We start from the raw sequence: 14,179 nt of genomic DNA on the forward strand, positions 1-14,179 counted from the left end.
CAGTACACTAGGGCCTTAAGGTTTGCATTCAGCCTCAGTCAAGTAGAGAGAGAGAGATCAAAAATGTTTTTGTTGTTTGTTTTAATTACAAGATTGCATGTTCCCCTTTAAAAAAAAATTAAAATTAAACAATACAGGCATGTATAAAGTTTCCATATTGTTAAGTTTGATGAGTGTCCTTCCAGATTTATTCTTTTCTATGCTCACACATATATATGCATAAAGGTAGTTTTTTTAAAAAGTTGTACTATGGGAGTTCATTTTTCAATGAAAATAGTGTGCTGCAGCTTGCTTTTTAAATTCAGTAACGGGCACTTTTCTTTCTCATTATTTTTAACAGCTCCTGAGTCAAGAGACTCAAGAGAAAACTTAAGCATTTTTTCTGATGATAGCCATTTAAATTGATTTAAATTGTTTTTCACTATATACTGATAATGGTACAGTAACACATCTCTTCATCTTTGTGTGAATTTTTCTGTAAGGTAGATTCCTGGATGCGGAATTAGCATAGTGTAAAGCATTTTTAAATTTCAATAACTTCTGTCAGATTACCCTCTAGTAATGTTTTACCAGTATATGTTCCCTCTAAGTATATTCAGATATCCTTTTTTCACATCCTTGCCAACACTGGATCTTTTTATTATTTTTTGGCCGTTGCTATGGACAAAATGGTGTCTTGTTTTACTTTGAATTTTCTTGAGTTAAATTGAGCAGAATTATGTTAACCCTTCTGTGGTTTGCCTCTTCGTGCCTTTTGCCTAATTTTCTGTTGAGTTATTTTTCTTTTTCTTAATGATTTTATGTCTTGACTAATTTTTAAAATCTGGTAAACAAGCTAACATTTTTTGAGAGTCTCTTAAGAAAGGCTTTGTATTCCTAACCAGGAATAGGGGCTGGGATGTAGAGGTCAGAATATACATACTTATTTGTATTAATAGGTTGGCATGTGTTGAAGAAAATCTTAGGCACTATAAAATGTATTTCTCTAAAATAGTTTCTTTAAGGTTTCATATCAGTTATAAATGCTTACACCTAGAGGATGGCTAGTGTGGTTGACTTAGGTTTTATGAATCTGACATTATGAAGAAAATACAAATTACATTCCAATAATATATTTTAAAAATTCAGCCTAATTTCAACTCCCTCATGTTAACGTGAGCAAAACTAGGGTCCAGAGAAGTACTGTGTCTTACTTCTAAGTAGTTAATTGTGGTACATCTGGGTTTAGAAACCAGTTTACCTATTTTCCAGTCTAGTATTAGTCCTTCTACTAATAATCTGCTGAATCAGCCTTATAGGCCTTCTGAGTACTGAGTTAAGTCCGTGGCCTTATATTCCTGGAGCAAAGTTATTTTTTAAAGGGAACCCCATTTCTTGTTTATATGAAAACTTATGTTTTTCATTTTGAATGCATTTGTAAAGATATTTCTTAATTTTTAGTAGTAGCTTGATTGTATTTACTTGGTTCATGAACCCTTTTGCTTATAGAGATCGATGATGGTGTTGATGATCTGAAAATAAATCTTGAAAAGAAGGAATTGGGCAGTGATAAATTGGTACCAAATTCAAGTTTTGTACCATTACCATCAGCTGCCATTGATCATCAGATTGAAGTACTTCTGTCTGAATGGAGTAAAAATGCAGACATGCTGTTCAGTATTCATCCCATAGATGGCTCTTTGCTGGTTTGGCATGTGGATTGGCTGGATGAATACCAGCCTGGTATGTTTCGTCAAGTACAGGTATTATTTTTATGATCTCTGGAGAGCTACTTCTTGTTAAATGTGGGTACTGTTTTGTAAAACCTCTTTATATAATTTCATGAATTCTAATGCTCACTTTCTTACTTCTAGGTGTCCTTTGTTTCCAGAATTCCTGTAGCGTTCCCCACAGGTGATGCAAACTCTCTCTGTAAAAGCATAGTGATGTATGCCTGTACCAAGAATGTTGACTTGGCTATTCAGCAAGGGAAACAAAAAACTTCCAGCCTGACACGTTCCACGTCAATGCTTATATCTTCTGGTCACAGTAAATCAACTAATAGTTTAAAATTAAGCATTTTTACCCCTAATGTTATGATGATTTCAAAGCATGCTGACGGCTCCCTGAATCAATGGCTTGTCAGTTTTGCCGAGGAATCTGCCTTTTCTACAGTTCTCAGTATTTCCCACAAATCCAGATATTGTGGTCATCGCTTTCATCTTAATGATTTAGCTTGTCACTCAGTATTACCATTATTGCTGACAACGTCACACCATAATGCATTAAGGACACCAGATGTTGATAACCAAAAGGAACCTTATGGTGCTGTGAATATTGAAGAATGTTCTTTGGCACAACAGAATAAAAGCACTATTGACATGGCCTTTCAGGATCCCAATGCAGTGTACAGTGAGCTTATTCTTTGGAGAGTTGATCCAGTCGGGCCATTGTCTTTTTCTGGAGGTGTTTCTGAGCTTGCCCGGATTAATTCTCTTCATGTTTCTGCATTTTCCAATGTGGCATGGCTGCCCACTCTTATACCCAGTTATTGTCTAGGTAAGGATTCTGATTTTTATTTAAGAACTTGAGATTTTCTGATATTATTGCTTAAGAGTTAAATTTCAAATGTTTTTAAAATACATCTAGGTGCATACTGCAACTCTCCTAGTGCATGCTTTGTAGCAAGTGATGGACAATATCTGAGATTATATGAAGCAGTTATTGATGCCAAGAAACTTCTATATGAGCTTTCCAATCCTGAAATTTCTGTAAGTAAATGGCTTTTGAAGCTAAGAATATAATGTGTTTTTAGATACTTAATTTATACTTATTGGGCATGTTCTAGAATTATGACATATAATTTGTAATAAAATGTGTATATTTTTTAGTAATTTTTTTCACATTTGCATTGTACTCTTACAGTGATTCTAATCTCCTTTAAAAAGAAACCATATCTTTCATTCATTCCAAAAGTAGAGTCTAGTGTCCTACAATATGTGTTTTTGTTGTACTTCTTTGCTCAGAGATAAATGGGGACTACTGACAGTATAATGTGGAATTATGTTGGTTCATCTGCAGGTTTTTTTCTAGGCAAGGGAAGTTGAAATAACAGGAGTGGATTTTTAATCTTAACCAAGAGGAAAGAACTTTCAGCTTGGTTGCACTACAGGCAGGAGTTTTTTCAACACCATTGCAAAGTTTTTGTCTTATGACAGAGGGCACTTGTTCCTGTGCCCAACTAATAGCAACCCACCATCTGCATTGTCTCAGCACCTCCAACAAGCCAGTATTTCCATTCTCTTGGTTTTTGTGTTTTTAAATATGCCCTGAGGTAACTTTCAGCCATACTGAGCTTCCTGTTTAGGAGAGTCAAACTGTCCTCTCAACCATCAATTAATGTCTTTGTTAATGCTGTGGTTACAGAATTGCATAGGTGTCAGTGGTCTGCTCCAATCTTGTTTTTTCCCTGTTATTTTTATGGCATGGTTTTACAGAACACAGAGTTTTTCAAAACATATATAGTGTTTTAGTAGAAACGTATATTTCTTGAGGGCCTTCTGTTTTTCAGGAATTGTTTTAAGTGCTGGAAATTTAGGTGTGAGCAAAACAGACAAAAATCTAAGCTTACATTCTAGTGAAAGAATATAGAAAAAAGGTAAAAATATATTAATAAATACTTTGGAGAGAAACAATGTTGCAAAAGTAGTAGGGAGTGCCAAGTAAAGTGCTGATCAGGGAAAACCTCACAGAAGTGGTACCATTTGAGTAAAGACCTGAAGGAGATAAAGGAGCTACCTATATGGATATGTAGAGGGAAGAGTATTTCAGGAAGAGCCAGTGTAAAGATCCTGAGGCCAGAGCATGTTTGGTATGTAAGGAGCATCAAGGAGGCCATTGTGGCTGGTGCAGAATAAGTGAGGTGGAGAGTAGTCAAAAATAAAGTCAGAAAGTGAGCCTGGCCAGATTGTATTGAGAGTAACTTTGACTTTTACTCTGAATGACATAAAAACTAGTGAAGAGAATGACAGTGATATGATCTGGCTTAGGCTTTAAAAGGATCACTCTGGTTGTTATATAGATTAGACATGGGAGGCAGAAGTGTTATCAGAGAGACCAATTCAGGAAGCTATTACAGTAGTCTAGGACAGAATTAAAGGGGTTTAGAATGGTAGCAGATGGTGGTGATAAAGATGATAAGAATTGGTCAAATCTGGATGTGTTTTGAACATTGAATAGTAAGGATTGGACTGGATATGGTGTTTGTGTGAGAAAAAGAGGATGACTCCCAAGGTTTGCCTTGAGATGAGAAGTATAAATAGCAGTTTTGGGGGGTTTTTTTGGCCACGCTGCCCGCCATGTGGGATCTTAGTTCCCTGACCAGGGATTGAACCTGCGCCCCCTGCATTGGAAGTGTGGAGTCTTAACCAGTGGACTGCCAGGGAAGTCCCTAAACAGCAGATTTTGAGGAGCAGGGAGATTCAAGAGCCGGGCTTTAGACATGTTAATTTTGAAATGCCTGTTTGATATCCAAGAGATCTAGTAAGCTAGTCTCCGGAGTTTTGAGGGAGGCCTGGTCTGAAGATAGAAAATAAGTAGTTGTCAGAATATAAAGTTGTGGAGCTGAGTGAGATCACTGAGGGAGAGACTATAGCTGGAAAGTAGAAACGTTAGGAGGATTGAACCCTGGGGCATTCTGTTGCTAAAAGTGAGGTGAGTGTGGTGTATAATGGAAGCCAAAATGAAGAAAATTATTTCCAGGAGGAAGGAGTAATCAACAGAATCAAATGCTGCTGATAGATCAAGTATGATGAACATTGAATTTAACAATGTGAGCTTGACTAGAGCGGTCAGGAGATAAGTGGCTCAAGAAATCAGCATATGTAAATAGTATGTTAACTTGTTTCTTTAGCTTTCTTTGTCAAAATTAATGCTTAAAAAACCTTAATTCTTAGAACATTTCCATGAGATTGAAGTCAGTCTTTCACACTTATAAATATAAAATACTTTTTTTCCCCTTAACAATTACCAAGCATTGCTTTTGGTTTTCTCTGCACCAGCTGAGCTGTAACTCTATTCATTCCTGTGTAATTTGCCTTGTAAAATCGTAAAATGTTTATAATGAAAGGGACTTGTGAATTTATTTAGTCTCACCTGAACTTATTTATTATTTGTCTGTTATGCCTGAAATATTATGTCATTTGTTATTATTTTTTTTAATTGTTTAATAAAGGAGATATCCATTTTTTCAAAAACAGAAATATGTTGGTGAAGTGTTTAACATCGTAAGTCAACAGTCAACAGCCAGGCCAGGATGCATTATTGCGTTAGATCCCATTACCAAACTTGTAAGTATTATTTTTCTGGCCACTTAGCATTAGGTAAATAATAATGTATGTCAACTTACATTAGTATTTATTTGCATTCAGCAAGGCAGAAAAACCCAGCTGCTTCATGTTTTCCAAGAAGACTTCATTTTGAATAACCTTGAGAAGAAAAGACTTGGAAAAGACAGAATATTATCTGATGCAGGTAAAGAAGAACTTTTCATGAAATGAGAAATAAAATGTAGAGTATGTTAGGCAAAGATAAATTGATATAATGTTTATATAATATATAAAGTTATCTCAGCTTTCCATGTTAGTAGTGAAATATACCATTTATACCAACAGGCAGCTCACCTAATGGATTTTCGGAAAAATTCTACCTAATTGTAATAGAGTGCACCCAAGACAACCGTTCATTGTTACACATGTGGAATTTGCATTTGAAGTCCATTCCTGTCTCATTGGGTGAGTTTTTTTTTTTTTTTTTAAACTTTAAGTAGGCTTAGGTTAACAAATTATATATGGTTAGATAGTTCAGTGGATATTTTTAAAAGCTGTTTTTACTGAGAAAGGATAATTATAGTTTATTCTGTTAATTAAGAAGAAAACAATTCTCTGATTTTCTTGCCGTAAAGCATCATATTAATATGTTAACTTTTTTGTCTTTTATAAGGCAGTTTTGGATTATAAAATGTAGCAATTGTAATGTTTATAGGGTTTCTCTCCCAGCCTTTGGTTCTTTTTTTATGTTTTATAGATGAAAAAGTAGATAGAAAAATATCTGAAGCAGTTTGGCAGCCAGAAGAACATTATTCTTCTTCTCCAGAGAAGATCTTATCCCCTTTTTCACAGAAGTATCAGGCTTGCAGAGCAAATCTCCAGAGTACCAGCAAGTTGACTCTGTCTTCAGAAATGGTTTATAGCCAAGAGTTGCATTTGCCAGAAGGAGTTGAGATAATAAGTGTTAAGCCATCAGCAGGTGTGTAAATTTTGTAAAAAGAGACTAATCAAACTTCATAATGCATGAGTATTTACTGTGTATTTAAAAATAGGTACAACTCCCACTTTTTAAATCTACACAGAAACAGAAATGGAAAGAATATCTTTAAGTACCCTAAATTAAAATTTTAAATTTCTCATTACATTTTCAGATGACTCTGGCATTTGTCAGCCAGTTGTGGTCTTAAATATTGATTTCCAAAACAAATTTTTATTATCCTTTTGTGAAGACAAAGCGAAAGTTTCCAGGGCAGAGATCATAATGGGGTTGCACCTTATTTGCCAACTTTGATAGTGCTGGTATTGGCTGCCTGGAGCTCTGTGCTGTGAAGGATTCTAAGTGTGTAGTTCCTGATATATATATTTGTCATCTTTATCCTTAGGGCAGTGGTTCTCAAAATGTGGTCCCCAGACCAAAAGCATCAGCATTGTTTGGGAAGTTGTTAGAAATAATAATTCTTGGGCCACACCCTAGACTTACTAAATCACCAGCTGTGGGGTGGGACCCAGCAGTCTTGTTTTGACAAGCCTTCCAGGTGATTCCAGTGTACACAAAAGATCAAGGTATCAAGGGTATCATGAAAACCAAGACAAAAATCCATCTTTTTATCACCTAGTTCTTTCATTTTCATAGTCACCATGTGGGTTTTTGGTCTTCTTTACTTGTCTACCACTTTCGACTAATTACTTTGAATGCTTTTCAGTTTGCCACATTATCAGGTACTTAATCTTTTCTAATTGGTGAAGTTAGCAGGAGTATTAACAGTGTCCTGATAACTTTTACATTCTGGGTTTCTTTTGTATATTTTAATAAAAGAGGCATCAATGCAAGGAAAGTTAAAGTTTGAAATAGAATGACTTTTGTATTGACACAGTTTTAAGAGCTGTTATCCTTAGCCAGAACAGTATAATCTTCACTACTGAATTCTATTAAAAAAAAACTATATGGCAGATCTAAGAGAAACTGAAGATGTTTCTAAAAATAATCCTTGGCGCAAGTTGAGTTTGGAAGAAAAAAGAAGTCCTAGGGCAAAAGAAGAAATTTGTTTTGTTTGGCAGAAACAGTAGCATGTCATAAAAGCTTTTTTTCCTAGTCTTGAGAATTTTTTTTTTAACCGAGACGTTTGGGAAGGGTAAGCTCTTTATTCTCTGTTCAGTTCAGAGAAACTAATGGACAATGTTAATTGTGTCTTTATGCAGTACTGCCAAGTCCTTGAGGACTTAAGGAAAAACTTATGTTGAAATATGCTTTTAAAATATAATAAATGTTCTGTATAACATTTCTGTATTACGATTAGCAGTTTATGTTTAATAGTCTAGGATAGGGATTGGCAAACTATGGGTCACCTACCTTTTTGTAAGTAAGTTTGATTGGAACGTAGCCACACCTATTTGTTTACTTTTGTGTATGGCTGCTTTTGTTCTACAATGGCCGAGTTGAGTAGCTGCAACAGGGACTCTGTGGCTAGAAAAGCCTAGTTGTTACCTTTGGCCCTTTAAGAAAAAGTTTGTCAACCCCTGATTTAGGAAATTAAGAGTATGTAATTACATTAAGCCCAAGCAAACGTGTGTCCCACTTAGGAATCTTCTCAGCGTCATTTATATGAAATACACTTCAATCGTGGAGGACCCTTTTAGTACTTAGGTAAGCGTGAGCCATTCAAAAAATTGTATTAAAAAATATTATAGAGAAGTAGCCAGTGAATATTTGACAAATTTTTTAAAATGTATTGATATCTTTAAAATAAGATTTATAACAATATATAATGCTAGCAAAGAGTTGTGAAAGGAATGCTGGGTTGAAAACCAGGACTAGAATTTAGGTTTTCTAATTCTGCCTTAGTCTAGCTATTTGATTTAAGCATAAGATACTTACACATTTAGTCAAGAGTCCTTACTTATAAATTATTACGGAGTTCTCTTTCAGCTCTAGGTTTTGGTAATAATGTCCTTTTTATGTACCTTTTTGACGTCATTAAAAGCGTCTTACTGATCTTGCTGATCCTTAAGCTAAATATTGACTGTCATGTTGTTAACACTAGTTCATGCAAAAGACTAAAACCTTTAGTACAAGAAAACAGATTTATTTAACCAAATTTGACGTTTTGTTAATGGATTATTTTTGTTTTAGGACATCTGAGTTCTTCTTCCATATATCCCATATGCAGTGCTCCTTATTTATTGGCAACTTCATGCTCAGATGAGAAAGTAAGATTCTGGAGATGTAGAGTAACAGATGGAGAATCTGCCACTTCAAAGAATGGAGAAATGGATCTTATATACATTTGGGAAGAATGGCCGTTACTTATTGAAGATGGACTGCAGAGCAATAGTAGTATAACTGTACCTGGTAGGCCTATAGAAGTCAGCTGTGCACACACAAATCGTTTAGCAGTAGCATATAAGCAGCCTACGTCTAATAGTAGATGTTCTCAGGACTTTGTGATGCATGTAAGTATTTTTGAATGTGAGTCTACAGGAGGTTCATGCTGGGTCCTTGAACAGACAGTTCATTTAGATGAGTTAAATACAGTGTTGGATTCTGGCATTAGTATTGATAGCAATTTAGTGGCCTATAATAAACAAGAGGTATATTTATCCAGTAAGGAGAGTGTCACATCAAACACAAAGCGTTTAGTTCACTTAGATTGGATGTCTAGAGAAGATGGTTCTCATATTCTGACTGTAGGAATTGGATCAAAACTTTTTATGTATGGACCCCTGGCTGGCAAGGTACAAGAACAGACGGGTAAGGAAAGCCTGGCATTTCCTCTCTGGGAAAGTACTAAAGTTGTGCCTCTTTCTAAATTTGTACTGTTACGAAGTGTGGACTTGGTTTCTTCTGTAGAAGGTGCTCCACCTTTTCCTGTTTCTTTATCATGGGTCCGGGATGGCATCCTGGTTGTAGGAATGGATTGTGAAATGCATGTATATTCCCAATGGCAGCCATCTTCTAAACAAGAACCTGTTACAACAGATTCATACAGTGGGAGCACTCCATCTATAATAAGTTTAATAAAACAGAGTAACTCATCAAGTTCTGGATTACATCCTCCAAAGAAAACCCTGACTCGATCCATGACCAGTCTTGCACAGAAAATCTGTGGAAAGAAAACTGCGCTTGATCCTTCTGTGGATATGGAAGATTCAGGTCTTTTTGAAGCAGCTCATGTTCTTTCCCCAACTTTACCTCAGTATCATCCTTTGCAGCTTTTGGAACTTATGGATCTTGGCAAAGTTCGGAGAGCAAAGGCCATCTTGTCACATCTTGTCAAGTGCATTGCTGGGGAAGTTGTGGCTCTGAATGAAGCTGAATCTAATCATGAGCGCCGCTTTAGGTCTCTCACCATCAGTGCTAGTGGAAGTACTACTCGAGACCCCCAGGCATTCAACAAGAGTGAAAATACAGATTACACAGAAATCGATTCTGTCCCTCCACTTCCTTTATATGCCTTACTTGCAGCAGATGATGATAGCTATTACTCATCCTTGGAGAAATCTAGTAATCAGAGTACCTTAAATAACTCAAACCAGTTGTCAAAAGAAAGTTATGATGAGCTTTTTCAGATGTCAGCTTTAATGACTGATAGTCATGTGTTAAAGACAGATGAAGAAAATACAAAGCCCAGGGTTATTGACCTTTCACAATACAGTCCAACTTACTTTGGTCCTGAGCATGCTCAGGTTCTTTCTGGCCACTTACTTCATTCTAGTTTACCAGGACTCAGCCGGATGGAGCAGATGTCTTTGATGGCTTTAGCAGATACAATTGCAACTACCAGCACTGATATTGGAGAAAGCAGAGACAGAAGCCAAGGTAAAATTAAATTGGGTATAGGATTAGAGGAAAAATTGATGATAATATTTTTACTTATTTTTTTCACAGAAAATAATCTTAAATAATTTTTGTAAAAATGACAGCCATGAAGGTTTTTAAAATCATCATTGTTGCTTTCACAATAGTTTTAACTTGAATATATATTATTTATCCCATAAATCATAGTACTCTGAGAAAGTACACAAAGATTCATTATGCCAAGTCATTTTTACCTGTCTACTTAATAATGTTAAGAATCCAACTAATTGCTTTTGAGTTTAGCAAAAGTTAACATTCTTAATAAATAATTACTTTAGAAACCCCAAAATAAAAGGTGCTTTCTTCTTTATTTATTTATTTTTCACATTGTAATAATTCACTATTAATTTGGGTTTTTTAATAATGAGGTTTTAAAAAAAATTAACATTAAGGTATACTCCTTCCTAGAATAGCAGCAAGCAAGCCTAATAAAATTAGGTCTTTTCCTCACCCAATGAGCATTTTTTGTTTTTAATCTCCTGAGTTATGAATAAATTTGTAGAATTCCCATCAGATTTCAAATAAGATCTGATTAACAGTCTAGCATTGTGCACCAGATATAAGTCAGTAGGATGCACCCCTTGAAAGGAAAATGTGGGGTAAATTTAAGAAAAAAGAATAACAATAATAAAAATTAAAACTTTAAGAAAAAATAAGTTGGTCATGAATTGCAACATGAAATATTATTAGTAGATATTATTTTTTGATGTGACTGTATTACAAGTGTTTATTCATTTAAAGTAAAAATCAAGCCTCTTTACCATACAGCCATTTCTTCCAGTGTTAGCAGTTATTGGAATGGGTATGTGACTTGAATCAATATGGATAATATTACAGAGAAGGTTAAACTATTTTAAAATTGAGTCACATTTAAATTAAAATATTCATGTCAGAGGAGATTATATTATTAAAAATATGTCAGAGAGCCTGAGTCAATTCATTCTCTTCTTTATTATTTTTTCAATTATTTAACTATACAACTTTTTTCTGTAATGTATAATTGTATAGGAACAAGAAATATTAGATAATATTTAGACTGATAACTTTTGTCAGTTTCACAATGTTTTGTCCCTGTATTTGGTGCTGTGACATACCCTGCTTGCCAGAATTATTAGCATTTACTTGTGTTTTGCTAATGAAATGCGTTTTTACAAGTAAAAATACCTTTTTTTTTTCTTTTTTATAGGTGGAGAAACTCTTGATGAATGTGGCTTAAAATTTCTTTTGGCTATTCGACTTCATACTTTTCTTACAACTTCTCTTCCAGCTTATCGAGCTCAACTCCTTCACCAAGGTGATTTTGGCAGTAATCTAGTAAAAGGAAGTAAGACGAGTAGAAGAGAGGCTTAAGAACATTTAAGTTTGTTTTTGCCCAGATACGATAATGCCTAATGCCTACAAGTTTGACACATTCTGAATTTCCTTAATTTATGTTAAAAATGTTTGCTTTCATCTCATCTTCTTTGCTGAAAAATACTGGAATTCTTTTGGTAGATGGAAAGAGCTAATGAAGAAATGGAAATGAGGCAATTGGATATTATGTGTAATGTTTTCAAATTCATTATACATTAAAGACCAATTAGTATTGTTTCATTCTCTTTAATTTCCTTAAATTTTCTTTTTTCTCCTTTTTAATTGACTTCTATCTAAATTCATTTTTCCCCAATATTTGAATACAATTTTTGTTATAGAAATAATACATACTCAATTTTAGTTGTTTTACAAAACAGAGTACAGAACATAGAAAATAAAAATCCACCCACCCCCAAAACTTCTGTTAACATTAATGTGTATTTCAGATAATAGTTTAATAACATTTCAGATACTTTTATATTGTTAGTCAGGACTCCCAAAGTAATAGAAATACTTCACTTAAATTTAAGATAATTTAAGCAATATAAGATATTTATTGACTCGGTGCCCCCCAAGTTTAAGAGATAGAGCTGGCTTCCAGGATTATTGGATCTAAAGGTTTAAACAGTGTTGTTGGGACTCTACAGGTCAACCTCTGCTCATTAGTCTCCGTCTCTTGTTGCCTTTCTTTCTCTTTCTGCTTCCTCCTTCCTTTCATTTTGCATTTAGCTTTGGAAAAGAGAAGCTAAAATTCTAAGTCAGATTATATATTTATGTATTTATTTATTTATTTATGAAAAATTATTAAACTTGGTTGAAAGATAATAGGAATCTAAAAATAATTTAGAATAACAGTCCATTCACAGCATAGATGTTTGTTTGTTTGTTTCTTAATTACAGTTTCTTTATTTCCAAAGACTTGGGTATAGTAGGCATTTCAGATTCCTTGGCACTGTATACTAGGTTAAAAATTTGAGTTCATATATTCGTATAAGTCAAAGCCACATCTTATAATTAATCATATACTTAATTCAGTAATACTAAACAAAATGTAATGTGAAGAGGCAAAATAAAAGCTGAACGATAAACACCACATGTGTGGGCCAGTAGGTTGAGAGACTTGCTGATGTAAATGATGCTTTATAAATATAAAAATATCTTATTAATATAGTTATTATGGGGTAATAAAAGTTATTATGTGCTAGGTACTATCCCAAATGCTTTAACTATATTATTTCTTTTAATCCTCACAACAATGTAATGAGGTAGGTGCCATGATTATTCACATTTTGTAAATAAGAAAATTGAGGAATCAAGAGGTTAAGTAGCATGCCCAAAGTTATATAGTTAGTTAGGGTGGAGCTAGAATTTAATTTATGCATTCATTATGATTCCAGAGTTTTTGCAGTCCTAAGTTCTGTTCACCAGCTGTACTGTCTCCTTGATGCTTTTTTGATTCCATGGAATTAAATCCACACAACAAATGTTGACCAAAGGATGTCAGACATACTAGAGAATAGAAAGACTCAGCACAGTGGCATTTGCCCATAAGCGTTTTTCCTTATCTTTTTAAAAAAAAATATTTTAATTATAGAAAATATATGCTCATTGTAGAAAATATTGATGTGATTGAGTTACTTGGAGAAGCAAGAAAAAAACCCCATATTCCCTCCAACCCCAAACAATTATAACTCTGTGAGTCTTATATAAACTTTTTTTTTTTTTTTAAGTTATACAATTTTTATTTATTTATTTATTTATTTATGGCTGTGCTGGGTCTTCGTTTCTGTGTGAGGGCCTTCTCTAGTTGCGGCAAGTGGGGGCCACTCTTCATCGCGGTGCACGGGCCTTTCATTATTGCGGCCTCTCTTGTTGCAGAGCACAGGCTCCAGACGCGCAGGCTCAGTAATTGTGGCTCACGGGCCCAGTTGCTCCGCGGCATGTGGGATCTTCCCAGACCAGGGCTCGAACCCGTGTCCCCTGCATTGGCAGGCAGATTCTCAACCACTGCGCCTCCAGGGAAGCCCCGAAACTTTTAGGCATTTATATTGCAAATACGGGACACACATTTCTGATAATCATTATATAATCATACTTATATTTCCAACAAACAATTATAACCCCAAACAGTTATAACTCTGTGAGTCTTATATAAACTTTTAGGCGTTTATATTGCAAATATGGAACACACATTTCTGATCATCATTAATAATCATATTTATATTTCTTATAAACATTATTTTTGATATTTCTTCAGGCCTGTCTACTAGTCATTTTGCCTGGGCCTTTCATTCAGTAGCAGAAGAAGAACTGCTGAACATGTTGCCAGCAATGCAGAAAGATGATCCCACATGGTCTGAACTTAGAGCTATGGGTGTGGGGTGGTGGGTCCGGAATACCCGCATCTTACGCAGATGCATAGAAAAGGTGAGTGTTTTATTTTGGTGTAAAAATGAATTAATATATATTGCATGTTTATTTACATGATAGTCCATATTTCCTCTCCTGTTACTCTTTTTTTTTTTTTTTAGCAGTAAAATGCTTTTAAATAGTCTTTATATTTCAAAATAGCATAATTTTTAAAAATTTATATTCTAATTCTTAAATTGCTAGTTGATATATTAGCATTTTTTATTGATATATAGAAAATAATATATATACACAT

The 14,179-nt window shown here is 34.5% G+C and overlaps 1 protein-coding gene across 4 annotated transcripts in view; it reads left to right on the forward strand.

Annotated features, from left to right (window-relative positions):
• Positions 1 to 14,179, forward strand: part of DMXL1 (Dmx like 1) — a 133,643-nt gene that overhangs the window by 40,943 nt on the left and 78,521 nt on the right. For all 4 annotated transcript variants that reach the window (XM_007180964.2, XM_007180965.2, XM_007180966.2 and 1 more), the window contains exons 11-20: positions 1,489 to 1,742; positions 1,854 to 2,538; positions 2,629 to 2,750; positions 5,238 to 5,327; positions 5,409 to 5,511; positions 5,652 to 5,771; positions 6,064 to 6,285; positions 8,437 to 10,122; positions 11,348 to 11,455; positions 13,772 to 13,941. In XM_007180964.2, coding sequence (XP_007181026.2) covers positions 1,489 to 1,742; positions 1,854 to 2,538; positions 2,629 to 2,750; positions 5,238 to 5,327; positions 5,409 to 5,511; positions 5,652 to 5,771; positions 6,064 to 6,285; positions 8,437 to 10,122; positions 11,348 to 11,455; positions 13,772 to 13,941 — 3,560 coding nt within the window. The remainder of the gene's footprint in view (positions 1 to 1,488; positions 1,743 to 1,853; positions 2,539 to 2,628; positions 2,751 to 5,237; positions 5,328 to 5,408; positions 5,512 to 5,651; positions 5,772 to 6,063; positions 6,286 to 8,436; positions 10,123 to 11,347; positions 11,456 to 13,771; positions 13,942 to 14,179) is intronic.

This window comes from Balaenoptera acutorostrata, chromosome 2 (assembly GCF_949987535.1).
Source record: "Balaenoptera acutorostrata chromosome 2, mBalAcu1.1, whole genome shotgun sequence".
Taxonomy (NCBI): domain Eukaryota; kingdom Metazoa; phylum Chordata; class Mammalia; order Artiodactyla; family Balaenopteridae; genus Balaenoptera; species Balaenoptera acutorostrata.